This window comes from Sinocyclocheilus rhinocerous, unplaced genomic scaffold (assembly GCF_001515625.1).
Source record: "Sinocyclocheilus rhinocerous isolate Xijiao unplaced genomic scaffold, SAMN03320098_v1.1 scaffold851, whole genome shotgun sequence".
Lineage (NCBI taxonomy): Eukaryota > Metazoa > Chordata > Actinopteri > Cypriniformes > Cyprinidae > Sinocyclocheilus > Sinocyclocheilus rhinocerous.
In genome coordinates, this window is record NW_015624573.1 from 1,293,886 (window position 1) to 1,320,763 (window position 26,878).

At 36.8% G+C, this 26,878-nt stretch overlaps 3 protein-coding genes across 3 annotated transcripts in view; 2 read left to right on the forward strand and 1 right to left on the reverse strand.

Annotated features, from left to right (window-relative positions):
* LOC107744805 (kinesin heavy chain) lies at window positions 1–12,018 on the forward strand. The gene is made up of 21 exons (XM_016558634.1): window positions 1–10; window positions 837–928; window positions 1,083–1,166; window positions 1,271–1,421; window positions 1,628–1,701; window positions 2,471–2,609; window positions 2,738–2,818; window positions 3,245–3,276; window positions 3,430–3,453; window positions 4,408–4,512; window positions 5,025–5,104; window positions 5,193–5,349; window positions 6,095–6,154; window positions 7,316–7,496; window positions 7,571–7,971; window positions 9,407–9,598; window positions 9,689–9,784; window positions 10,530–10,577; window positions 11,233–11,422; window positions 11,554–11,686; window positions 11,800–12,018. Exons 1-21 carry the CDS (start codon window positions 1–3, stop codon window positions 11,930–11,932), a joined length of 2,463 nt encoding a protein of 820 aa, XP_016414120.1. The 3' UTR covers window positions 11,933–12,018.
* Window positions 12,019–13,188: 1,170 nt separating this feature from the next.
* Window positions 13,189–16,953, reverse strand: LOC107744913 (protein FAM161A). The gene is made up of 4 exons (XM_016558745.1): window positions 16,839–16,953; window positions 16,365–16,636; window positions 16,012–16,093; window positions 13,189–14,238 (listed from the first exon to the last, which is right to left on the reverse strand). Exons 1-4 carry the CDS (start codon window positions 16,947–16,949, stop codon window positions 13,348–13,350), a joined length of 1,356 nt encoding a protein of 451 aa, XP_016414231.1. The 5' UTR covers window positions 16,950–16,953; the 3' UTR covers window positions 13,189–13,347.
* A 3,981-nt stretch (window positions 16,954–20,934) lies between these two features.
* The window catches only part of b3gnt2b (UDP-GlcNAc:betaGal beta-1,3-N-acetylglucosaminyltransferase 2b), a 30,895-nt gene continuing 24,951 nt past the window's right edge, over window positions 20,935–26,878 (forward strand). Inside the window, exon 1 of the mRNA XM_016558360.1 lies at window positions 20,935–21,061. The gene's annotated coding sequence lies outside the window, so the exon portion shown is untranslated. The remainder of the gene's footprint in view (window positions 21,062–26,878) is intronic.

Here is a 26,878-nt window from a genome sequence, read left to right on the forward strand (position 1 = left end):
ATGGTGTTTTGTATTTGTATCTAGGCTATGACACATTGCATCGTCTATGTATTGGCTATTATTAAAGCCAATACATAGATATGAATAAATAGGCCTTTTGGATTATATATGGATTAGTCCTTATTTACCAAAATCGTTGTCTCAGTATTTTATGGTAATTTCTGACAACCAAAGCTTTACTGCCTTTAACAGCAATAATAATATATGCTCACAAAAAAAACGAATTTTAACATGTATTCCTGTAAAACTACATGTAAATTTGAGCAACATTAATATTAGAATTATATTTTATACTTTTTACATATTTACACATACAGTAGGCTATTTTACAATGTGATAAACGTTTTTGGAGTTCTTACTGTATTATATTTTCTATAAAACAGCTGTTCCACTTTTCTGATGATCTGTCTCTGCCTTACTGAAAAACAGGTATTAGTTATTAATTTAATCATATTTGGCTAAAAAGCAAGCTACATTATGCTTTAATTAAATTTTTAAATTCTTGTTTGTGATTAGAATCATGCATCTATATCTCTGTCTTTGTCTGCAACATTTATCCACTGGGCAAGAAGCCACATTTTGAAGAGGATGTCTGCAGCAAAACGCCTAAATACAGAGAGGAGTTTCAGAGTGGTCGTCCGTCTGTGTGCCCGTGAGAACACACACTCACAAACAGGTCTTACACACATACTCTCACACATATATAAAAATAATGTATATAAGGGTCTGCACAACTTTTACTGAAGTTTGCATGATTACTTTATTTCACTGTATTACTTTGTTCCAGTGTTCTTATCATCCTGAAGCTATTTAACCCAAATTTTTCAATTCCTCAGCGAACAGACCAGAACATTCTGTCTCTTTAGATGAACCCAGAGCCTCCATCAAAGTGACACATCTCAACAGAGTAGTTGTTGACACTGGAAGGGTGAGTGTTGTTTCGAATGAGATCAAAGATGTCATTTAATTAGATTCATCATGCTCTTTTGCAAAAACACAGAATTAAATGATTCAAGTGAAACCAAAGTATGCAATAAAGTCAAGTTGAAGGTGTTTTCAAAATATTTTTTGTCCTTCTCCAGAGTCACAAGCCTCATATTATAGACCTTGATGCAGTCTTAAATGAGGAGGCATCACAGAGAGATGTTTATGAGTCTACAACAAAGGTTCAAAGAATGTTCTTAGCAACAATTGTCATGTTTAATACTAGTCCTTAATCTATTTTATTTGTAAATTGAGATACTAATCTATCTCTGTCTTTCTGTGCCAGTCTCTGGTCGAGTATCTAATGCAGGGTTATAATGGCTGTGTAATTGTCTATGGCTCTCCGGGCAGCGGTAAAACTCATACCATGCAGGGATGCAGCGTGTCAGCCAAACACAGAGGCATCATCAGCCGCGCTGCTGAGGACATCTTCGCCTGTATCAAACCTTCAGGCTGTTGGTTTTAGAAAGTCATATCTTAAGATTTCATGTTCTATTGTAGATAAGAGTGACTTACTGTATAACACATACTGTATATTGCAGTAACATTCCACTCCTCATTCATAGTGTCATGCTCACCAGACTACACATAATAGGACCTGTACATAAGCATCTTAGAACAATCCTTAATTTGAAAAATCCAGCCCCAAAGGCATCTTACTGCAAAATCAGAGTCTCGTTCTACCACATTTTCAATGAAAAGATTTATGACCTGTTGGTAAGTATTTGTAGAGTAAGTAAATCACTGTATCAATTAAATCAATCAATCACAATTATCTTACATTAATGCATTTGGCAGATGCTTTTTTCAGAGAAAATTACATTGTATATATTGTTCACGTGGCCTTTGTATTTCTGGCGCCATGCAGTACTGTTTGAGTTTCAGGGATGAAATATTAAGCCTCATTGCCATAAAGCTTGACTCTTATTACAACATTTTAATGTTTTTGAATGAAGTCTTAATAAAAAATAAAAACAGAAATATTGTGAAATAATATTAGTTTAAAATAAGTGTTTTCAATTTTAATATATTTTAAAATGTAATTTATTCCTGTGACCGCAAACCAACAGCCATTACTCCAGACATCAATGTCACATGATCCTTCAGAAATCATTCTAATACGCAGTTGTAAACTTCTGCTTAATATGCAGTGCTGCATAATACTTTTGTGGAAACCGTTTATTGTTTTTTTTTTTTTTAAATCGAGATTCTTTGACAAAAAAAATGCATTTATTTTAAATAAATAAATGTAAAATAATTGCTGATTTTGTAACAAAGTGAAAGTCTTTACTGTCACTTTTGATTAATTTAATGCATACTTGCTGAATATAAAAAAAAAGCGGACTGACCCCAAACTTTTGAACTTTTACGGTACCAGTAAACTGTCTCATTGTTTAAAAAAAGCTTGGAATATATGAAACATGTGAAGTCTAACATTAAGGAAAGTGTTCAGATGCTCTTTTGTCTCTCTTCCTGATCTGTTCAGGATCCAAAAGGGAGTGAGGTGATCTGGGTGCGTGACTGTGAGGAGGTGGTGCGTCTCGATGGGTTGACGGAGGTGGAAGTGAACTCCGCCCAGGATCTGCTACAGGTGCATCGCCGTGGCTCTGCCCTCAGACACACAGGTAAGAGCCAGTAACTCAATCTGATCTGATGAGCAAACACTATTTCACTTGAAGTATGATGATCAGAGTGATCTCAACTTGCTTTATTCAGTCAGATTAATTTGTCATACCTTTCTAACATTCTTCAGGGATTTCAAAGGGAGATATTCCAAGCCGATCCCACATGGTATTCAACATTGTGGTCATTAACACAATGCTCCAGTCCCCTGGTAGGTGTTTTTATGTTTCCTAAACATATATGTCTTTCTAAAGTTTTCCTGAATTGTGTATATTACCATGTTTTTATTATCTTATTAGATTAATAAAATAAATTCTTCATACTAAAGATTTTTAGGAGAGTTACACTTACATTCTGTAACATTTTTACTTGTTTTTAACGGGTAACTCAGTCCATTTGTCGGTCAATAGCTCCCCTCAGTCAACCCCCTACGCATTAGTCAGCTCTAGGAACCTCTGCCTGCGGTCTGATTGTTATTGTAGGGAGATATGAACATACCAGAGCCTCCCACAGGGTCTCCCTGTACCCCCTGCAGTGGTGTGTTGCAAACTCACAGTGTCACGGCGTAATTATGTTCTATTAATACAAATCTGATTAACTACCTCCCTTTGTGTGTGTTTGTGCTTAATGGTTGCAGAGGGAGTTTTGACAGCCAGCAAACTCACTCTGGTAAGATGATAGCATCGGAGACTCCTTTTGGCATAACTAAAGTATTAGGTATTCTCTGTGTGAAGTACACATTCTTGGCATACTTGTAGTGAGCACCATATTTGTGAATTAATAAAGGTTTATGAAACTCGCATGATTTTTGCTTTTTGTTAGGTGGATCTGGCAAGCTCAGGAAAAGTAAGTTTATGTTACTCTGAAATGTTTCTGTGTCAGATCATGATATTTTAGTAAGAAATTGATTGACCACCATTGACTGACCTATTATAATAGTAAAATATTATGATTATTCTAAAATACTGACCACTATATTAACCATGGGACAAGTTTCCAAGTTTTTGAATTTGTTTTTAATGTTTACCTAAAGAAAAAACATCAATGCGCCAGTCTGTGGCGACAAGTGATCGTCTTTATGAATGAATCATTATGAATGATCCATCGTCTTTATGAATGATTCACCTAATTCGTTCAAACACGAATGCCACACGCTGATTCAAACAGCTGCCTTAATGATAAAGTCTTTGAATTATTGACTCAATTGACTCCTTCAAACACGCTGATTCATCCAGGAATGAAACAGGTGATTTGCCTTTACGATTAAGTCTTTGAATTTCATTCATTCAAATTATTCATTCAAAATGGTTGATTCAGTTGTAGTGTAATAAAACACTATCTACCTCGTGTTGCTCATAGAGGCACAACAAACAAAGCACAAATAAACGGACAAAGTAACTGTATCTATCTAAAATGTAAGTTTGTTCAATATTAACTAAAAAGAAATCATGTGTCATAATTGTGTTGTTTTTCTGAATATCAGTGCTGTTGATTACCTGCAACAAATGGTCAAGACATTCCAGTGTTGTTATATACTTTAATACAGGGGTGTCAAACTAAGGCCACAGCCCTGCACAGTTTAGATGCAACTCTAATTAAACACACCTGATCCAGCTAATCAAGTCATTAAGGCTTATTTGAAAACTACATGGTATGTGTGTTGGAGCAGGGTTGGAACTAAACTATGCAGGGCTGCGGCCCTCCAGGAACTGAGTTTGACACCCCTGCTTTAATACAAAGGTTTGGGTTACAAATAATAGAGTTTCAGTTTTAATGTTCACTTTCTTTCTCTACCCCCAGTGTCGTAGTTCTGTGGTTCCTGACATTAAGAGAACTTTCAATGCCACAAATGAAAACCCACAAGAGACCAAGATGCTGAAACGCTCCCTCACCATATTCGGAAATGTTAGTAATACCTCAAACATGTCAGCAAAAAAAAAGCATGCTTTATCTATTATCACTGTTGTCCCGGTCAGACTAACGGCATTTTTGAAGAGCAGAGTTTGTTTTGAGTATCTCAAGACGTACTCCAGTGATTATTTATCAGTCTACGAGCCCTATCTTAATCATATCAATGTGTTGGCTGCATATGCAGGAAATTAGACACAGGAAATGATCTGTAGGATTACATAGCTTTCCATTTAGGGAAGGGAAGATGTCATGTCACATTAAGATTTTTTTCAGAATATTGGCCTCTTCTTTTGATTATTTACATTTAGATAACGTGGAGGCCCCTTCTTCCCTGTTCTGAGTTTTCTTACTGTGTTTGAAGAAAAAATTCCATAATATGATAGTAATTTTGGACATAAATTACATTAAAAAATGTTTTGATACCTGTCCTGGTATTATGTATATAATACTATAAAAAGTATTAAAATGCAAAGTACAGAAAATCTCAATCCTTTCTTTCTTTTTAGGTGATTTTTGCCCTCAGCTCTGCGGGGTCCCAGCATGTCCCATACAGAGAATCCAAACTAACCCGAGCACTTAGGGACTGGTGAGCATCATCAACATCGCCATCATTATTTCTCCACTTTCTTCAACATTTGTGTACGTTTGTTGACTGTTTTTGTTATCTGGTTTAGTTTGGGAGGGAACTGCCGGACGTGTTTAGTGGTCACGGTGTCATCTCAATCATCTTTAATATCTGAAACTCTCAGCTCTCTACAGTTTGCCTCCAGAGCTATGGCTGTTCCTTCACGACCCATATACACATCTCAATTACATTACACACCTGAACAGGTATACACACTCTTCCCATGAGCATACTTTCTGAATATACATCACACTTCAACAAATGTGCATACAGTCTTCCCAGATGCATCTCATTCTTACATGTAACTCACCTTAATAGAAAAACACCACAATAAATTATTGTCCTATAATAATTGTCTTTGTACTAATGTTTGCTAACAGTTTTAATCCTTTTTTCACTTTAAATTTGCTGAAAGTTTACTCGCACTCAGGCCATTCAAGATGTAGATGAGTTTGTTTCTTCATCTGTGCAGATTTGGAGAAATTTAGTTTTGCGTCACTTGCTCACTAATGGATCCTCTGCTTTGAATGGGTGCCGTTCAGCATGAGAGTTCAAACAACTGATAATCTTTATTGATGGACTGGAGTCATGTGGATTACTTATGGATTATTATGATGTTTTTATGAGCTGTTTGGACTCTCATTCTCTGCAGTGGATCCATTAGTGAACAAGTGACATAATGCAAAATTTCCCCAAATCTGTTCCGATGAAGAAACAAACTCATCTACATCTTGGATGACCTGAGGGTGAGGACATTTTCAACAAATTTTCATTTTTGGGTGAACTATTCCTTTTTTCCAATGATTACACTTACAGATCATACCCAGATGCACAATACTGGTGAAGTCTTACACACTCCGCTCTTATCTAACTGTTTAATAAAATCAGCTCATAAATAAATTATGTAATCTCACAAAAATATTCTATTCATGTGCATATTTGAATGGGAAGAAGGACATGAATCATCTGAACAGACAGCAGATTTTACCACCGGTCGGATCTGACAGAAAGGTGAGACTCAAACTCACACACATACACAGCACATATTCACATAGACATAATTTATAGCTTCACTTTAAACCCTGAATGTGTTTGTATGTCAAGTGCCCTTTTGCAGCCGAGTGAGTCGTAAAGATGAAAGGGGCAACTTTTATTGTGCTCATCAGTTTGACTCTTCATTTGAATAGTTTTGCCTCTAGTGGCCTGTTTCTAAAGTTACAGTATAGTGAGAGAGAACATCATCAGAACACTCTGAGCCAGAGGAGGACAGTGTTAATCTGAATATACAATATACAATGTTTTATTGGGACATTCAGTTTTTGTGTACATTTTAACTGAGACACGAATACCATAAAACAAGCCTGGGGTCAGATAGCTGAAAAATTCCTTTATAAACAGCATATAAAGCATGTTAAACCCTTTAAAGTTATATAGCAGAGCCCCATATTGCAGCTAAAACAGTTGCAAATATGAGAAAAGATCAAATGTGTGAGAATATTTTATTTAAAATTTAGCTGGGAAAGCTATGCATATGCATAAACAACACAAGTTATGATATTCGATTTGGCTTCTCTTATGAGCTACTTCCTTATAACAAGTCAGTAAAAAGATTCACAAAGCCGTCTCAAACTCACTCAAGTTAGCCATTTGAACAAGTCACAACTGTGATGTATACTTTATATAAGTTTGGCAGTCAATTTACTGAATGATTGTTAATATGATTATAATTAAGTATATAAAGTTGTAAAAATTATTATGTTATTATGTACCTATTACTATTACTATTTTCAGTATTATTGGTTATTGTTTAACATATTAAATGTTTAATTTTAAAAGCCAGTGACTGGTGCCCTGTATAGCTTCTCACTAATTGCAGTTATCAGATATGTTTAAAGCTAAAAATGAGAAATTTGTAAACAATGTCTTTTTAAAAATTTGACAAGCTTCTGTTCTAACTATAGACATTTTTAGTTAAATGTCAGATGATAGACCTGCATGCAATGTAATAGGTTTGATAGAAAGCTGGTACACTAGACCTTTAAGGCTTTGTTTTGAAAATGTCTTGCTTTTGACATTTTAAGAAATTAACTTTTTATCATTTACAGCATTTTTCTTATGAGAAAGTATGATCTGGTATCTTCATATTTGGTGTTTCATTTGCTGTATTTTCAGTCGCAGACATGCTTGCTTCCCAATCTTTTGAGTTCAGTCAGTCCCTCTGAACATAAACTCAGCTCAGGTCACTGTGGAGATGGGACTTTTCTCCCCCAGCTGGAGAAACCAGGCCAAACCGAACCACCTGGGCATTACAGCCACGGATCTCGATCTGGAGATGAGAAAAACAGAGCTGATGGTAACAAGCTGCATTTTCAAATAAAATCAGTAATCACTTTAAACACTAAAGAAGAACTTTTAACTGCTTTGCAGGTAGGACCCGCTCCCTGCCCCATTACCTGTCTGGGGCAGTTCTCCATGATGCTGGAGGGAGAGAAAGAACTGGAAAGGGATCAGAGTTTTCATCTTCACAGCGCCGTTCTGTAGAGCGGCTCTCTACATCCTCTCTTGAAGCTTTTTCAGCTCCCTCAGCAGCTGTGGAGTGTCCTAACTGTTCCCGGCAACGAAAGATCCGAGAGGACTATGACAAGATTATCGTTCAGGCTAGGAGAGACAAAGATTCTCTCAGTCAAAAAGTAGCAGAACTGGAGAATGAGTTGAGAAAAAGAGCAACACAGGAGAGACAAGAGGGATTGAGCTGGGAAAAGACAAGAGGAAATCAAGAATCTGCAAGCGACACATCTGCAGATATGGGAATATTAAAGACTGCAGAGGTACCAGTAATGCGCTGGATTATATCACAGTATCTACAGTCACTTTGTTCCTATAGATAGAGGAACAACTTTGGAGTTATTATATTTATATATTTTATGCACTGGGGTCATACGATTTTTTTTTTTTATTTGTCGGTTATTCTAATGCACATAAACATACAGATACAGTCTCAGCTATACAGTGGAAAACAATGAGAAGTATACAATCAGGTAGAAAAGTTAATACAGTCAGGCTAGAGGCTCACTATGCACCATAGAATAGAAGATCAAGAGAGGTTGTTAATGTAGCACCAGAGAGGTGTCCATATCTGCCAAAAATCATTAGACTTTTGATGTATATCATAGGTGAGTTTCTCAAGTGGAAGTACCGTAGATATTTGAGACAACCACATTTTAAAAGAGGGTACCCGAGGAGATGACCACAGTAACAATATACATTTCTTTGACAGATAAACCAAAATTAGAAACAAATGTTTGGTATGGAAGTCAAACATAGTCTCCACTCCACTATATAACAAATACAATTCCAGAGAAAAACAAGATTTCAACTTAAAGAGCCTTTGTAAAAAATTATGTACTTTAGTCCAAAAAGAAATGATTTTGTCACAATACCAAAAGCAGTGAAGGAATGTTCCTTTGCGTTTTTTGCAATTAAAACAACGATCAGAGGAGTTTCTGTAACTCTTTTTTAAACGTAAAGGTGTAAGATAAACTCTTTCTATGAATTGGTCATACAATTTTTAATGTTTTTAAAAGTCTCTTATGCTCACTAAGGTTGCATTTATTTGATCAAAAATACAGTAAAAACAGTAATATTGTTAAATTTAAAAGAACCGTTTTTATTCCTTTGATGACGAAGATGAATTTTCAGCAGCCATTACTCGAGTCTTTATTGTCGCATGATCCTTCAGAAATCATTCTGATATGCTGATTTGATGCTTAAGAAACATGTATTATTATTGATGTTCTAACAGTTGTGCTGCTTAATATTTTTGTGGAAACTATTTATTTTCCCTCAGGATTCGATCCTTTGATTTGATCAACAGTTCAACAGAACAGCATTTATTTGAAATGGAAAACTTCTGTTACATTATAAATGTCACTGTTAATCAATTTATTGCATCCTTATTAAATAAACGTAGCAACAGTCTATATAATAAAATAAAAAACAAACAGTAATAGAACAAATAACATATAAATTAAGCAAATAGTTTTTTAAGTTATTCAGTTATCTAAAAGTGGAACCAAATATAAAGGTAAACATTCATTAATGTATTAATTTACATTAATATTTTGATCAAAAAAGTGCATTTGACCATATACGATTGTCTGTGTGCCATTTCCAACCCCAGCCCTCAGCTTAAAATGCAAATTGTATGTGTAAGAGTTTTGTGCCATGCACAGTGTTGAAAAAATAAAGATGCCTGTCCTTCAGGTGTGTTTGCAAACAGAAGCAGAGGAGCTGAGATCAGAGCTGAGCACATGTCGTGAGAGAGAGAAAATGCTGACACAAACGCTGCACTCTGAGAGAGAGAGACTGACCCAGGATGTCCAGAAACTGCTCACACAGCTCAACAGCACCAGAGAGAGAAACAGCCAGCTTGTGTCAACCCATAACAACCAGCGGGTACAAATCACACACAGCCTGCCAATGTTGACTTTTAGAACATCTGTTTGATTATATGAACATGTTATTATTGTGCTGTTTGTATGGTAGGAGAGCTTGTTGGCAGAACTACAGACCAGCAGAGAAGAGCTCAAAAGATTTCGAGAGAGTGTGTCTCTTACCCTCAGCCAGCTCGAGACTGAAAAGGTTTCATGCTTATTATTTTAAAGTATTAGTCAATTATTTTTATTATTATTTTATCTATTATTTTAGACTTTTTCATAAGGTCATGTTTCAGATCTTTCTACAGATAACTTGGAAACAATACACCATTACCAAACCTTAAAAGAAGTGTGTAATTTTTGTGCTGCTACCATCATCAAGAAAATTTGCTAAAATAGTAACTATCTTCAAACTGTTTCAGAATACTCCCCCTGTGTGGCATTGGTTAGTCAAACAGCTAGTCCCACCCCCAAACTCACACCATAGGTTGAGCCAATGTTGTTATATTGTGTGACAGGGAGGCTCAAACAAACCTCAATATTTTTTACACTTTTGGGGAAATCAACTGACACATTGCTTACTTCTAGTTGTCTCTGGATATTAAAGGGGTCATATGATGCTTTTTTAAAGATCATTATTTTGTGTATTTGGTGTAACAGAATATGTTGACATGCTTTAATGTTAAAAAAACACATTATTTTTCAAATACTGTACATTATTGTAGGTCCTCTATGCCCCGCATCTCTCAAACGCTTCGTTTTCTACAAAGCCCCCTCCTTACTCCAAAGAGAAAGGAAAACTTGAAATCGCATCATATGACCCCTTTAAGGCATAGAATAAAGTATTTCAATGTTGAAAAAACACCACACCTTAACTGGAGAATGAAATTAGATGTGTGTTGCCCTTTATTGGTAGATTATGTGAACTGCAGTTTAATTTCGTTTTACAGGCTGAACTGATGTCACACTTAGAGGACATAAAAAGTTCCTATGAAAAGGTAAGCAAAGACATATACTTGCAATCAAAAGTTTGGAGTTGGTAGGATTTGTTTATGTTTTTGAAAGAAATCTCTTATGCTCACCAGGGGCCTGTTTCATAAAACAATTTACCAAATAACCCAGGCTTATTTCAGTTAGTCTGACTTATTTTGAACCAAATCAACTGACAAAAAGTCAGACTAACTGAAACAAACCTGCCTTATTTGGCAAACTTGTTTTATGAAACAGGCCCCAAGTCTGCATTTATTTGACAAACAATACAGTAAAATAGTAATATTGTGAAATATTATTACAATGTATTTTAAAATGTAATCCTGTGATGGCCAAGCTGAATTTTCAGCAGCCATTACTCCAGTCTTTTCATTGTCACATGATCCATCAGAAATCAGTCTAATATGCTGATTTGGTGCTCAAACATTTCTTATTATTATCAATGTTGAAAACAGTTGTGCTGTTTTATTTTTTTATTTTTTGGAAACCGTATTAAATTTTTTCAGTATTTAAAAAAAAAAAAAGTTTACTGACCCTGAACTTTTGAATGGTAGTGTATATAATAATTTTATTCATTCAATTTATTTTTTGTTAAAAAAGCAATAATTACTCAAATAAACAAAAGATTAATGTTTTGCATGTGTATGCATATTGCTTCTGCAGGTGTGCTTGGAAAATGCTGGTTTGAGACAGAAACTCAAGTCATTTTTGAGGGAGATCAACTCTGCACCCTTTACAGAATCCAGCAGTCCAGACACAAACACTTCACACACACACGCAGTCACAACAAACACCGAGAGGATTGTCGTCTCACACCAAGTGTCTCAGCAGTATCCTGCAGGTGTCACACAAGGCAAGAGATCCATATATTCTCCTTTATATCATTTAAAAAAACAGCTACGTCAGCCTTATTCATTATTCGGTGTTTAGGCTGTAGGTATGTTGATGTTGTTTTTGTAGATGTTGTTTTTGGCATGCCAGCAGGAAGTGAATGCTGCTTTAGTCAGTGTGAAGAGTTTCAGCGTCCTGAGGAGGAGTTTACAGAGAAGTCTGAAACCACAAACAACAGCAGCTGTGAACAGCCTCTGTATAAACCTCAAAACCTCTACAAGCAGTTGTGAGCATCTGTTGATCAAAAAACATATGTGCATGTATCTTATGAATATGAGTTTATAGGAGTTATATTTGACTGTCAGAGCTTATGTAGTTGATTCTGTGTTGTTTCTGCAGGAGGAGGGAGCACAGTCTGTTACTGGATGTGATGCTGATTTTGTACAGGAGAGAGTGGTTTCTGCAGGATGCAATTCCATACGTCAGACGTACACTCAGGAAGTGTGGACTGAGGCCTGAGGATATAGACTAAAGACTGTACTTGTGTGTGAGTGAATGAGGGATGTGGAGAGTAAAAGTTATCGTGTATGAATCATAGTTAAGACATAGTTCACCTAAAATCGCAAAAAGCTGCCACATCCTAAAGGTACAAAAGCTAAAAGGTACATCTTTGTACCTTATTTACCCTCGAATGGTACATATGAATACCTTAAAGGCACACATTAGTACTTTTAAGTACATATTAGTAGATAAAGTGTAGAGATTAGTAACCTTTGAAAGGGTGCTGCCCCAATGATCTTTTTATTTTTTTAATGAATGGGTAAAGAAGCATTCAAGGTTTGAAAGCACTGTAAAATTATCATAAAAGTTGTACATAGAACCTTTGAAGTCATACAATAGCTTTATATGAGTTACAGACAAACATTTAAGTTGTTACTCGCTGAAAATATTGACATGCGTCCATAGGAGATCATTAGAGTTCATGAGGCAAAGTGTTCAATTTATGTATGAATTGTTTTGACTTAATTATCACCACAGTTAACTGAAAATTACTGATAGATTATCAGTAAATTACTTAAGTCTTAGTCTGTTTCTCGCACTAAGCTATGGTATGACTTCAGAAGAGTCATGAGGAGTCATTTGGGCCACTTTTTATGATACTTTAATGATGCTTTTTTTTTGAAGATTAAAGGCTCCAATTGCAATTGCATGCACTAGAATGACCAGCACGGTGCTGTATGTCCATGTTCTATAGAAGAAATGAAGTTATCACAGGTTAGAAACAACATGACAGTGAGGAAATGATGACAGAAATGCATTTTAGGGTGAACTATTCCTTTAAGTGTTCTCACTTTAAAACTGGCATGATAATATATTTAAAGGGGTCTTATTATGCTCTTTTACAAAGTCTTGGTTTTGTTTTGGGGGTGTACTAGAACAGGCTCTCATACTAGGTTGTTCGAAAAACACATTATTTTTCACATATTTTACATTATTACAACACCTCTCTCCCCAGTCTGGCATGAAGGGCTCGAATAGTTCCTGTATCAAATGAAGGCCCGCCTTCTGAAATACGAAATGTGCTGTGATTGGTTAGCTGGGACAGTGTGTGCATAATAGGACCCCTTTAACTTAACTAAGGGAACAATAAAGATAAAGCACCGCTTACAAAGTAATGAACTTGACACCCAAAGTCATTTCAGTTATTCGATGCAATCATTTAAAATCCAGCTGAAAACGCGTTCAGTCAAGACAAGACATGTAATAGAGACTATTAAATAATCGGTTTATGAGTTTATTTATTGTTTACATTATTTTTTTTCTCCTAAGTAACACAATGAAAAACCAAAACAATATCTGTTTCTATCACACCCTGTAGTTATAAAGTTATAGTACTGATGATACATTTGTATTGTAGGCTGTGGTTTATTCAATCTGTGTCAGTTTTTAAACGCTGATGTAGTCACTCTTGCAGGTGTTCAGGGGTTCCTGGCTGTGGCAGAGGCTGGTCCTGCATAGGGGATGAAAGTAGGACCAGTCTCTGTCTCTTTCTCTGTTCCTCTTTCTCTCCATCTCTTCCTCCACCTGCAGTGCAGCCTTGTTCTTCCATTTCCTGAGGTTGCTGCTGCAGCGTGATATATCTGTGCTCTGTGGCCTTGAAAATTCATCATCATACTCATTTTCGGCCTCCTCTTCCTCCTGCAGTGTGTCATCCAGAATGCTAGGAGGCAGTGCTGAGCCTCTGTGATTCAGATTAACTGCCTCGTATATCTGGCGGGTTGGTGAGCTGGGCCTATATAGAGACCTCGGTATGGGTCTCGCTTTGAACGCCCTTCGTTCTGCTTTGGGAGTCAGGTTGTTTAGCTCATCCGCTAGTTTTTTCTCTCTTTTCTTTCGCTCTCTTTCAATGAAGCTAAATGGCTGTTGCGGAAGAGGTGGGGATTGGCGTTGGGTGCCTTGTTTGTGTTGGTTTCCATGGTGATCCGTTTGATTGATTTGATTTTTTTGCCACTGGAGCTTATTTGGGCGCTTATTGATGGTGTCATAGAAGAGCAAATAAGTGGAGGCGGGGGCTGGTTTAGCGCGAAACTTTTTGCTACATTCTTTTAGCTCGTCCAGTTCTTTCTTCAGTCTCTCATTTTCTAGCTCCATCTCAGAGCGGGTTTTCACATTGCGCCGCTTGCGATCCTCTTCACGAAGCATCATGCGAAACGGTTTGGGAATGGTTACTTTGGAATTCTGTCTCAGGCTGTCCATCCCCTGATTGGCTGCACTGTGAGATGAGTTCTGCTGAGAGTGAGACAACTTCCTTTGCTCCTCCAAGGAGTTCTGCCGAGCCTGTTTTGAAAGAAAATCGAATTAAATGTTAAGATTTTTGTACTGTTCTCTGCAACTCATTGTAACAATTGCGATTCAGACTTAAATGCAGTTTTGATTATTAAATCAGAACAATAAATGGTCAAAATAATATGTGATGTGACATTGTTTTCAGTAATGTGCAATGCATAAATATCTAAAAAAAAAAAATGGTTTAGAGTTTCATGGGTTTCAAGGGTTAGTTCACCCAAAAATGAACATTCTGTCATTAATTACTCAACCTCATGTCATTCCAAACACGTGAGACCTTCGTTCATCTTTGGAACACAAATCAAGATATTTTTGATGAAATCCAAGAGCTCTCTGACCCTGCATAGACAGCACTTTGATGCACTCATGATCATGCATCAAAGACTGACACAGGAGAGAAGAATTGTTGAATAAAGTCATTTTTGTTTTCTTTACACACAAAAAGTATTCTCATAGCTTCATAAAATTATGATTGAACCACTGATGTCACATGAACTATATTATCAATGTCTTTACTACCTTTCTGGGCCTTGAATGTGGTAGTTTCGTTGCTGTCTATGCAGGGTCAGAAAGCTATCGGATTTCATCAAAAATATCACTAAGGTTTGTGCTATGAAGATGAACGAAGGTCTTACGGATTTGAAACTACATGAGGGTAAGTAATTCATGACAGAATTTTCATTTTTGGGTGAACTATCCCTTTAAGAATTATAATTTAGAGCAGTGGTTCTCAACTAAGGAACCTCAGCAAATGTCCAGGGCCAAACATAAATCTTTAAAATATTTAGCTATGATAATATAATTACAATTTTAAAATAAAAATGTACCAAATTAAATTGACATAATATATTTATTAGTTTATTTATATTACAACAGAAATGCATGTCAGCTTAGATTGAAGGGACTTTGACTATTGTCTTGGACAAAGGTGGATCTTGGAGTCAAAAATGTTGAAAACCACTGATTTACAGTGATTTTCAGTTTTTTTCCTCAGTTTCATTACTTTCAGTTTTTTTTTTCCAAATTACATTATCTGCGTAACATTTTGAATGACAGAAATTTAGTTAACATTAATATTATTAACATGAATTTCAGAATGTCAGTATTTATTTTGTCCCCCTTTTGCTTTAATGACAGCAATACTTGAGCTGCATGACCTCCACAAGTTTGTATAACACCTGACCTGATGATCATATTCTCCAGCATGATTTGAGGATGATCCAAAGAGGATCTTGTGCTTCAGTGGAAGCAAGATCATCTGATGAGCTGTACAAAAGTGGTTCACATGATTAATATTACAAATTTGCTTATTTGATTGATTAGTGACATTAACACTCAAGAACTGTGTGGATCTCTCAACTCCTCCTACATAACCACAAAGCATCTGAAAGTAACCATGTGCTGACTCATAATGGTATTTTCAGTGGAAACTGTCTCCGTTCTTATAGACAGTGCAGGTTACTAGAAAAGGCCACTGAATGTTGCTGAATAAATATAGACTGGTGACTAATTTTAGGGGTTTTGTAATGCACATATTTATAATGTATCCAAATCTGCATATATACTGAATGTGCACCATAACAACCTTAAGTAAACAAAGTACTTTTAAAGTCTGGGCTTCTCAAGTACCTAAAAACAGCTTGTTCAGTTTGATGCGCACTTTATAAACAACTTCAGTTATGTCTGTTTTCTGAGAGTTTTAAAATATTTGATGAACAAATCCTTGAGTAAGTTCAGCTCAACTCTCCAGGCTCACTCACTGACCTTTAACTTCAGGTGAGAAACACCATTCTTCAGACAGCCCACTGAAGCCTTTCTCCCAATCTGGATGAGCTCCACCTGTTCACTAATGCAAGAGGTCAAAGGTCAGGGATCAAACACCATGTGTGTAATCTGAGGTTTTAGATACAATTTAGTGAAGAGAGCACGTTACTTTGAATTTAAACCATCAGTTTTCTAGTTTTAAGTAGTTGGATGTTGGAAAATATAATTTTTATAGTCATTTATTTCAATTTAGCCACAAAAAAATCTTCAAAATGTATTAATGACAATTATTTAAATTTATTTTCCATGTTTTGTTTGACACATTCCTTTTTTTTATTTTTTTTATTGCAGACCTCTCTGTATCTTCTCCATTTTGTCTCCAGCAAGCAATAAGCTGTCTTTCTCTCTGACCAGCTTTGGTTTGGCTCAGGTAGACTTTTTCCAGCTCAGCTATGTTTCCCAGGTGTTCTCTCTTTAGCTCCTCTAGTTTGGTGTTGTATTGCTGTTTGGAGAACACAGGTCCCTGCAGATGAGGGGCTGCACATGGCTGCCCATATTCAAGAACAGAAAGAGAACTCAAGTCGCACGCCTCTATATTATCACCTTCTGACTGCAGCTCACACTCCTGAGAGACCAAAAGCAAGCAAACTGTAAGCAAACTACTGTTCAAATGATAAATTTAAACCAAAATTACCTCAAATGTTACAGTACAATATTAAAAAGTATATCAAGTGGTTCTTCCATTACAGAGTATCTGTATCAATTCGCCTGACAATGCTTAATTACGAGGTGAATTAGTCTTTTACATTGTACAGTCAGATATCTACCTCTGTGTGATGAACAATATCATTGAGAGAGCACAAATAATCCTTCTCCTCTCCAAACAGAGCCTGAAGTTCACTCGGCTGCAGCCTCTCTGTGTGCAGTATCGCGGTCATGGTCCAGGCGCTTTATTCTTCAGTACAGCACAGCTCATGAATCTGCTTTCATATAGCTTCAGATAAGTATTTCTCTGCTTCCTTTCGCCTCTTGATTTCGTTAGCTCCTCTCAGGTGAGGGACTGACATACTACAGTAGGTTAGGATTTCTCACCACACATTCACACATTTAGATGTGCCAATCACAGTTTATCCCTGAGGATCAGCTCCAAAGGGTCACGGTTTAGAGGCCCATGCCTGTTCACCATATGTTCCATATATTCTTTAAACCCTGATGTACACCTTCAAATGTGATTTAAAGTGAACCGTCCCATTCTAAACCTCAAATTAGATTTAGAGCTTAACAACAATGTCAATTACAGTGTGAGTCCAGGAATGTGAAAGGGTTCAGCAGCTAAAGGTGTTTGGTGGATTTTATTTTATTTTATAACTATCACAGTTACATATATTAAACATGATAGCGCTATTGAGAACACTACAGAAGCTCATTTCCTCCTCAGTGTAAATTATGACCTTGGACCACAAAACCAGTCTTAAGTCGCTGGGGTATATTTGTAGCAGAAGCCAACATTACATTGTATGGGTCAAAATTATCGATTTTTCTTTTATGCCAAAAATCTCTAGGATATTAAGTAAAGATCATGTTCCATGAAGATAATTTGTAAATTTCCTACCGTAAATATATCAAAACTTAATTTTTTTAGTAATATGCATTGCTAAGGACTTCAGTTGGACAACTTTAAAGGCGATTTTCTCAATATTTTGATTTTTTTGCACCCTCAGATTCCAGATTTTCAAATCGTTGAATCTCGGCCAAATATTGGCCTATCATAATAAACCATACATCAATGGCTTGTTTATTCAGCTTTTAGATGATGTATAAATCTCAATTTCAAAAAATTGACCCTTAAGACTGGTTTTGTGGTCCAGGGTCACAATTAAATAGAAAATAAGGAATACATACAATATTATTTACAATATTATTTTTCATAATCGCAATAACTCACAATTCAACATTATCTCTTACAATTATGACTTTTAATTGTTGCAGTTAAGTCTTGAGACTTTGTATCTCACAAGTGCAACATTATTTTTTTACAATTGACTTTCTTGCAGTTGTGACTTAATATTTTGCAATTGTAAGTATATTTATTGTAACTAAGACTTAATTTCCCGCAATTGTGACTTAATTTCTCATAATTGTGATTTCTTATTTTACAATTGCATCTTTATTTCTCATAACTCAAGCTTTGTTACAATATCTCACAGTTACGATATTATTTTTCACAGTTGCGACTATCTTGAAAATGGGACTATTTTTTTAATGATTATGACATTGTTTCTAACAAATGCGAATAGGAATAGTTCACCCAAAAATGAAAATGTTGTCATCATTTAATAGAAATAGTCATTTAAATAGTCAAATGTCGTTCCAAACCCGTGTAAGTTTCTTTTTTATGCTGAACACAAAAGAAGATATTTTGTGTTCAACATAAGAAAGAAACTTACACAGGTAAGTAATTTTGTAAGTTCAAAATAAGAATTGTGATGAATCAAACACTTGTTGGTCTCCATTGACTTCCATAGTAGGCTGAGAAATACTATGGAAGTCAATGGGGACTATTTGATTACCAGCATTCATCAAAATATCTTCTTTTGTGTTCAACATAAGAAAGAAACTCATACAGGTTTGGAACTACATTTGACTACTTAAATGACTATTTCTATTAAATGATGACAACATTTTCATTTTTGGGTGAACTATCCCTTTAATTTCTCATAATTGCAATTTTATATCTCATAATTGAATTTTTTTTTTAAATAATTGAGGCTTTCCATCTCAATAATGTGCCATTATGGATTATAATTGTGGCTTGATATCTCACAGTGTGACTGTTTCTTTTTTTAAACCTTGCATATAAAACTGTCTGCCTAGTGAATGCATGTGTTTGTTTGTGCTGTTAAACTCCATGTGTATGTGTTCAGGGTTAATCAGTTTACTGTAGAAACCTGTGTTCACACTCTTACAGCTAACACACACCTGACACTTCAATCTGCCAACCCATCTGCTACCACAAATAATAACAAACACATGCACACAACAAGCTAATTACTAGCCCAATTCTGGCACCCTACCATTTACTGGACAGACTTACTACTAGGATTTCTAAGTCAGGTCTCTCAGTTGAGAGTTCCAGATTGTCAGCAGCTTGTAAATGTGAAAAAACTTTCTTTACACAGCTGATCACATATTTCATATTGTCCACAAGGGGGCGTAGTTGTTCTTAAGTAGTCACACTGATGTTGTGATTTGCCAGGTGAAAGTGAGACAAAGAACACTGAACCAGAGGAAAATTTGAGGTGCTGTAAGGTTTAGGGCTGAAATACACCTTGTGAAATGTTAAGCTTCTTTATCTGTCAGTTATTAAATTATACATAAGCGGAAGTTTGCCTCACTTTATCTCATTTGGTCACTGCTGATGATTGAGCAGTCTATTTATTGCAGCATTATTCTTAAACACACGTGCACTTCTCATGAAGTAAACCATGTGATTATGAGCATTGTAAGGCTTGAAATTCATTTGTTTCGTTCACCTTCCTTCCTCTTTCTGCACTTCCCTAAATGTGTCAAATCACACTTGCGTCAGTGTGACCGATAATCGCAAGTTCCTCACACCAGTGCTCTCATACAAATGTGTGAGAAAGTTTTCCTTTGAAGGTCATGTAATCCAGAGTACATTAGTCAATGATTTGCTAGATGCCTTACTCGAGGTCAGCTATGAATTACGGAAAGTTCCGGAATGTGTTGATAGGCTTGTGTGGCTAAAAATGTACAGACCCAGAAGAGCACTTCGCAGACACACAGTCATTCTGAAGTCTGGTATCATAATGAGGTGACTTCTTCTCCTCCTTAAACATTGCCTGGGTGGAGCGTCACAGTTACGTCACGTGTGCTCTTGGACAAGACTGTGAATTTCTTGTTCTGATCTGGATATGAAAGAGCCCTGTGTTCTGTAAAAGGACAGTTTGTGTAAACAAGTCTTGCTCCCACTGTAGCCAAACATGCATGAATGCGTATGTTTAACTTGGAAGTGCGAGTGTGTCAGTGGAGAGTCAAGATCTCGCTCTCTGCTATAAATGTGTGGGGTCAGAAAGCACTGAAAAAACACTTTCTTAATCAGCATTTCTGTGTTGTATGTCAGTAAAAATATCTAAAAATTCTTAAAACGTGTACTTGAGATATAAAAAAGTTCCATAATATAATATAACATGTTTTCAGGATTATTTTAATCGAGATATTTTTAAGCTTATTAACTTTTAATTTAGATAACTAGATTTACTTATATAAACAAATGTATTTAATTTTATTTTTCATACATTTTTTTATTGTTTTAAGAAAAACCTTACTAAGCATTGTAATTTATACTTAAAACAGAAAAGTTTTTATTTTAGTTTTTCCGTTTTCATTTTTATCGTAGTTTTGGTTTTAGTAGTTATTGTGCTTTGTCATTTTATTATATTTTAGTACTTCAGATTAAACTCATTTGATTTCAGTTCGTTGGAAAGGCAACATTTCTAATTTTTATGTGTTTAATCTATTATTTATATTTTATTTTATTTCAGCCTTATTTTATTACTATATGTTATTAACAAAGAACAAAAATGTTTAATAGTTTTACTAAACTGTTCTTATTCCCAGTCCTCATTGTTTTTCATTATTGAAAAGGTTAGACATGTTTCTAAAATTATACTATTTTCTAAGAAAGAAAGCCATATGATTTACAGTTCTGTTAGGGAAAGTAAATAATGACAGAATTTTCATTTTCTGAACTATTCCTTTATTTCCAGATACAATCTCTGATTATTATCATATGCACAATTTCTTTTTTTAGAGGATTTAATATTTGTACTGGAAAACAGGACTAAAATGCTTCTGATTTTTTTTTTTTTTTTACTGTAATTTCCCCTGTAGCCACAGAAAAGCACACGCTGCTCATGCTGCATGCTTGAGGTTCAACAGAATTCTCCTTCCTGTTCTGTTCAAAACCACATCAAGGGGAAATGTACAAGGAATCTGCAAGAACAGAAACCGAAAGAGGAGTTGAGCCCAGGTATATCTTGATTCGTTCTCTGTCTCACACACTTTCATTTATGTTGTATTTTTATCTTTCTTCTCTCACTCTTATCTTGTTCCTCTCTTGCATACACAGTCGTGTCTTCCTTCAGATTGCCATCTAAATGTGGTCTTTCTCTGGCCTTGTTTTCTCGTTTCAGTGTATTTGCACTTTATATTTTCATTAAAAAAATCTCTTCTCATGGTTTGACTTATGCTGTTGGCTATGAAAAACCGACTTCACATAATTGTGTAATTGTGTTCTGGGGTAATTTTGTCCGGTTACTCTAAGAACACAGGCTTCCTTTATTTTCCGGATTTAATCAGCGCTCTAGATCTCAGAAGGACCTTCTCTTTTCTCCTCTCTCTCTCCTTGATAATTTCCACACTGCTTCATTTTCTGAGGTGCATACTGAGAACAATTCTTGTCCATTCCTCTGTGATTCCATTGAGAGGAAACTCTGAAGGGAGTTTGCTCTCTGACCTTCAGGTGTGTGTAGTTTAGGCACTGTTGGTTCCATAAATAGTGGCTTGCATTGCTGGCTTTCTGGATATCTTATGTAGCAAGCATTTGAGAACAAGTCAAGCCTGGTCAAGAGCCTGTGAAGAGCTTTCAGCTGGCTGAGAGTGAGATCAAGGCCTGAAGACTTTTGCCTTTTATGGCTGGAGAGAGGACTCTGGACAAAGTAAACCGTGAGTGAACTACTGCGCTCCTTCCTCTTCCTCTCTCTCTTTGTCTATGGAGCATTACGAATCTTCCAGGCCTGTGTTTACATGTCTGCTGGAAGTTAAAAGGGCTTATATTTATGTGCTCGCTCTCGTTTTCCAGTATAGAGATCATGTCACACAGGAGATGAGATGGAAGACAGAAAGCAGAAGGGAGGTGCTGTGTAAAGTTCATTGTTCACCTATAAAATCAGCTAACCTATCAGAAATCCTTTTGTTGTCTTATGTTCTTTAGGGATTTGGTGCAGAAATCCCTTTGTGTATAGTGTAGACTTGGGTTGTTAGGATTCTGGGATGTCCTGTTTATTTATAGGGCAGTCATCAGATCACTTTCCTTCATAAAACATGGGATCTGAATCTTGTAGGCGTGCTCATTATGAAATATTTGAATAGCCTCATTTTTTTAATGACCTAATTTTAAACCTCATGAGACTTAATGCCTTTCTTAGGACTGTTTAATATGTCAGCTTGGTCTCAGATGTTTCTAATAAATCCTTAAAATCTAGATAAATTACACAATTATTTACAAAGGAGGAGTAGCGCTATGATATTAATATGGATGGAGTAGCTCAGATATTGTCGTCTTGGAGGAATTTGATAAGAAATGTTTGAGTTCATATACTTAATCTATGACGTGTGATTGAACAAGTGGGTATTTTGGCACATCTAATCACAGTACGTGTCATTAAGTGACGTGACATGTGGCCAAGTATGGTGACCCATACTTGGAATTAGTGCTCTGCATTTAACCCATCCAAAGTGCACACACACAGCAGTGAACACACACACACTGTGAACACACACCCGGAGCAGTGGGCAGCCATTTATGCTGCGGCGCCCGGGGAGCAGTTGGGGGTTCGGTGCCTTGCTCAAGGGCACCTCAGTCGTGGTATTGAATGTGGGAGAGAGCGCTGTACATTCACTCCCCCCACCTACAATCCCTGCCGGTACGAGACTCGAACCCGCAACCTTTGGGTTACGAGTCCGACTCTAACCATTAGGCCACGACTTCCCCTCGATTTAACTGCAGAGTTGCATTTGAGTTAGTTTCTACCTGCGACCCTGGACCACAAAACCAGTCATAAGGGTCAATTTTTCGAAATTGAGATTTATACATCATCTGAAAGGACACACCGCCGCTCAGGACAGTTCAGACATTGCGTGAATCAGAGGTAAAAAACTATATAAATACTGTTCAGTTTCTTGCACAGACCGATCGTTTTGTGTCTTTACACATCAATGTATCGTCACGAGCCGCAGGGTTTAATTTGGTTTTGTTTGTGTATGTTTTTTTTTACTCTCAAAGCCGTGATTCCCATTCACCTCCATTATAAGACTGACAGACTGCAACGGTTTGAGTTAAAAATCTTTGTTTGTGTTCTACTGAAGAAACAAAGTCACCTACATCTTGGATGCCCTGGGGGTAAGCAGATAAACATCAAATTTTCATTTTTGGGTGAACTATCCCTTTAAGACTGGTTTTGTGGTCCAGGGTCACATATGGCAAGTATGCATTACACAAAATGAATGTTGCTTTTTTGAGATTTATTTTTGGCGTTTTTTGCCTTTTTACTAGGATTGGAAAGTATATGACTCAGAAAGCGAAGTGGGGGAGAGGGGGGGTACAGGATCAGGAAAGGTCCACGAGCCGGGACTCGAACTCGGGACGCCCGGGGCGTAACGGCGCTATATGTCTAACAACAAATGAATATTTGATACAGATTGGTACAATATCTAGTTTGTATTGCGTTCCTTGCATGTATCTCTGTCTTTCTGTGCATGCGCACAATACCTGCTAGAAAAAGATGAGCTACAACTGACCCTTCACAAAAACCCGCCCTCCTTAGTTACTGTTGCTATGTCCGACAAGCCATGCCGCTCTCACACTATACATCATGTTCTCATGCAGTAAAAAAATACATCGCGGAGCAAAGAGAAAACTGACAACACACCCCGATAGACAAGACAGAGCAGGTTACTTCTGGTAAGAAACAAAGTCTTAGTTTTCCAATTTTGTCATTTTTTTTAAAGAAATTCAAACAATAAATACCGTTTTGTGGCTCTTTAATGTGTTGTGACAGATCACTGTAGTGCTTCAGTTCAAGTGGCACGTGAACCAATCGTCTTTTCATATTTACTTAAAGCATGAAATAAACATAAATGAACATCAGAACGTATTTTATTTCAACTCCGGAAAGACACAATTTTCAAGTCCACCGAAGTTAATCTACTCTCCTGTCTGATTTGCTTGTCGGACAATATGGCGGATTTGGCGTTATGATTGGTCAGATCACCTGTCAATCAAGCTCTTTGCCAAGGGTCTCTCTCTCTCTCTCTTTCTTTTTCTCTTTCTCTCTTTTCCATCACTACTGTACCGGGGTGTGTAACATCAGGGCTACTTGCGAAGGGTCAATTGCATCAAATAGTTAAAAATCGGACTGCTGTGATTTCAGTCAGTCTAGTTTATATATGAAAATTATTGATTAATGGTTTAGTTCAAGTAATAAAGAAACATTATGTATATAAGCAGACTTTAATGTTGAGATATCTTCTGTAGTTCTAGAGAAAACACAAGTGAGCTTATTGTGAGAAACGAGAAGTAAAAGTTTCCTCTGCATCTAATCTCATTACTAAAGTGTTGAGTTAGTGAAACAACAAAAATTTGATGAAATGAGAAATAAAAAAATAAAGTACCAGACCTAGGATGATATAAAGATGCAATTCCAGATGTTTTCCAAATGTTTAGCAGTGTGAAGGTGAAGTTCTTACGTTTTAGGTTGGTTTTGTAAAGGCATATCCTTTAGGTACAGGTGACTGTTCCCCTTGAGAACAGCTGGTCCTCTGTGTCAGAGAGAACTGAGAACGCCAACTTGGATTCAATGACTGGGCTGAAAGACAAGCTCTTTTTTTACTCCATAGTCAGCAGTATAGAGATCTGGCAGATCTGGCGGTTTGATCTTACAAAAGACGATGAAGTACTGACCCTGAGTCAGAGCGAGGTCATATCCTAAATTAACAATAAAGAATTGCAAAAGCAGAAATAATGGCATGGATGCTGGTGGTAGCCAGTTCAGTTACAAGTCAGGGTGAACTTCAGATCACCTGATCTATTGTGCTTTTTGGCAATGTCAGGTTCCTGCAGGTAGGTGGTTCCACAATTGTAATTGGCTTTGCATAAGAGGCATCTGCTACATGGCAAGATGCTCAAACTGAATTACAGAGATGGGAGATATTTCACCTCTATATGTTGATGTCTTGGTGCCACATTAGAATAAAATTGGCTCTTTGATACAGTAGTTCCCATCTCGTAATCTGATTTTTTTTCTGTTCTCTTCTTCTGACTGATATTTTCATCTCCCTCAATGCTGTGGTTGTTATGTTGCCATGGCAACAGAAACAGTGAGATAAATGTGCTGGGAACACTGCATTATTGATTAGCGCTAATGAGTTAAAGGGGTGGCAGAATGTGTAGAAGGACTCTGTTGACAAAATGTCTGTAATCTGACCCATATCCTGCTCTGTGAGTGTTTGGTCCTTGTATTCACAACACAGTGGAGACCAAATATCCACACAAGCATAGTAATACCTAACATTTTTGATCTTGTGGGGACATTTTTTTGGGTCCTAGTGAGGAAAAAGCATATAAATCATACTAAATTATGTCTATGATACAGTATGTGTGTGTGATGCCTCTGGGAACTCACAGTGCATCCCAGGTCTAAAATTATAAACAACATAATAAGGGGTGGGAATCAGTAGTGACCTGGTGATATGTTAATATATATATACACAAAAACATTACTTGTAGGTTGTGACTGACAAGACAATTTCTAATACATATAGGCCTACACTTTAATTTTTAAAAAGTTACATTAAAAAAAGCAAAGAAATTAATAGGTTTATTCAGCAAGGATGCATTAAATCAATCAAATGTGACAGTAGACTTTTGAACTTTCTGTTCATCAAAGAAAAATGTATCACAACGGCCACCAAAATATTGAGCAGCACAACTGTTCTCAACATTGATAATAATAAAAAAAAATGTTGCTTGAGCACCAAATCAGCATATTAAATGATATATGGTTTTCTGAGCACACACACATCCAAAAAACACACACATAGAAAGCATCTGTCACACTAAACTAAGTTTTCTTTCATGTCTTATTACGCTTAAACTGTCAAATATACACAAGTTTATGTTAAAAACACACAAGTTACAAAAACAGACGGTTATGTCTGTGAAGGTTAACAGCAGGGAAATGGCATGTTTATATTAAATCTGTTTGGCAGCAGCGTAATATACAGTAAATAAATCAATAAATCCACTGCTCTGGTCTCCTCTGAGGCTGGGACTCTAAATAGTGTTCTGTGCTCGTCAGTGCAGCTAAAAGACAGAACAGTTCTCATGCTTTGCTTGAACTTTCACCAAGGCATTAGAACTGGTACGCCGTTGTTGCTTACAAAAACAAAATGGCATTGCCGTGGGTGGAAACTTAAGGGGTGGTAATATTATAATAAGATCCCCTTTCTACGTCACTGTCAGCAAATACTCAGGAGACACAAGGATGCGTGACAAAACAACAGGTTTAATGACGAAGGAGTCAGGAGAATACAGGTCAACAATGGAGGAATACGGATAGCTGGTAAACTGAAAGGCTTAGCTGATCGAAGTAACGTACTCCAGGAGGATAGCCCATCGTTTCAGCGACAGCAGAGACACACTCGGAGCCTGTGGCAGGGGATACAGACCATTACGGACTACAATTCCTTCTTCCAGATGTGCCACGGGGAACGACGGAGCGTTGGAGCACGGAGAGGTAATCCTAGTAGGAGTTTGTCGGTACGCAGACATACAGGGAGTCAGGTAAGTCAGCATTGAAGCTACGAGACCAGACAGTGATACAGAGGGAGAATGCAGAGATAAAGGGAGCTTGATTGGCAGGGACAGGTGGCAGTGATTAGTAGGCAGGTGAGAGTGACCTGGTTAATGAGACGGGCGGTGTGGCTGAATCCCTGACAGTACCCCCTCCTCCATGGGCGGCTCCTGACGCCCGCACACGGCGACGAGAACGACCACGGGCGGTGGGCG

Coding starts and splice junctions, on each gene's coding strand:
- LOC107744913 (XM_016558745.1), bottom strand. CDS start 16,949: ATGACCGCGATACTGCACACAGAGAGGCTGCAGCCGAGTGAACTTCAG. Junction 16,637..16,838: donor ATATTGTTCATCACACAGAG/GTAGATATCTGA, acceptor TTGGTCTCTCAG/GAGTGTGAGCTGCAGTCAGA. Junction 16,094..16,364: donor AATGGAGAAGATACAGAGAG/GTCTGCAATAAA, acceptor CTCTTGCATTAG/TGAACAGGTGGAGCTCATCC.
- LOC107744805 (XM_016558634.1), top strand. Junction 6,155..7,315: donor CGGTCGGATCTGACAGAAAG/GTGAGACTCAAA, acceptor CTGTATTTTCAG/TCGCAGACATGCTTGCTTCC. Junction 7,972..9,406: donor GAATATTAAAGACTGCAGAG/GTACCAGTAATG, acceptor CCTGTCCTTCAG/GTGTGTTTGCAAACAGAAGC.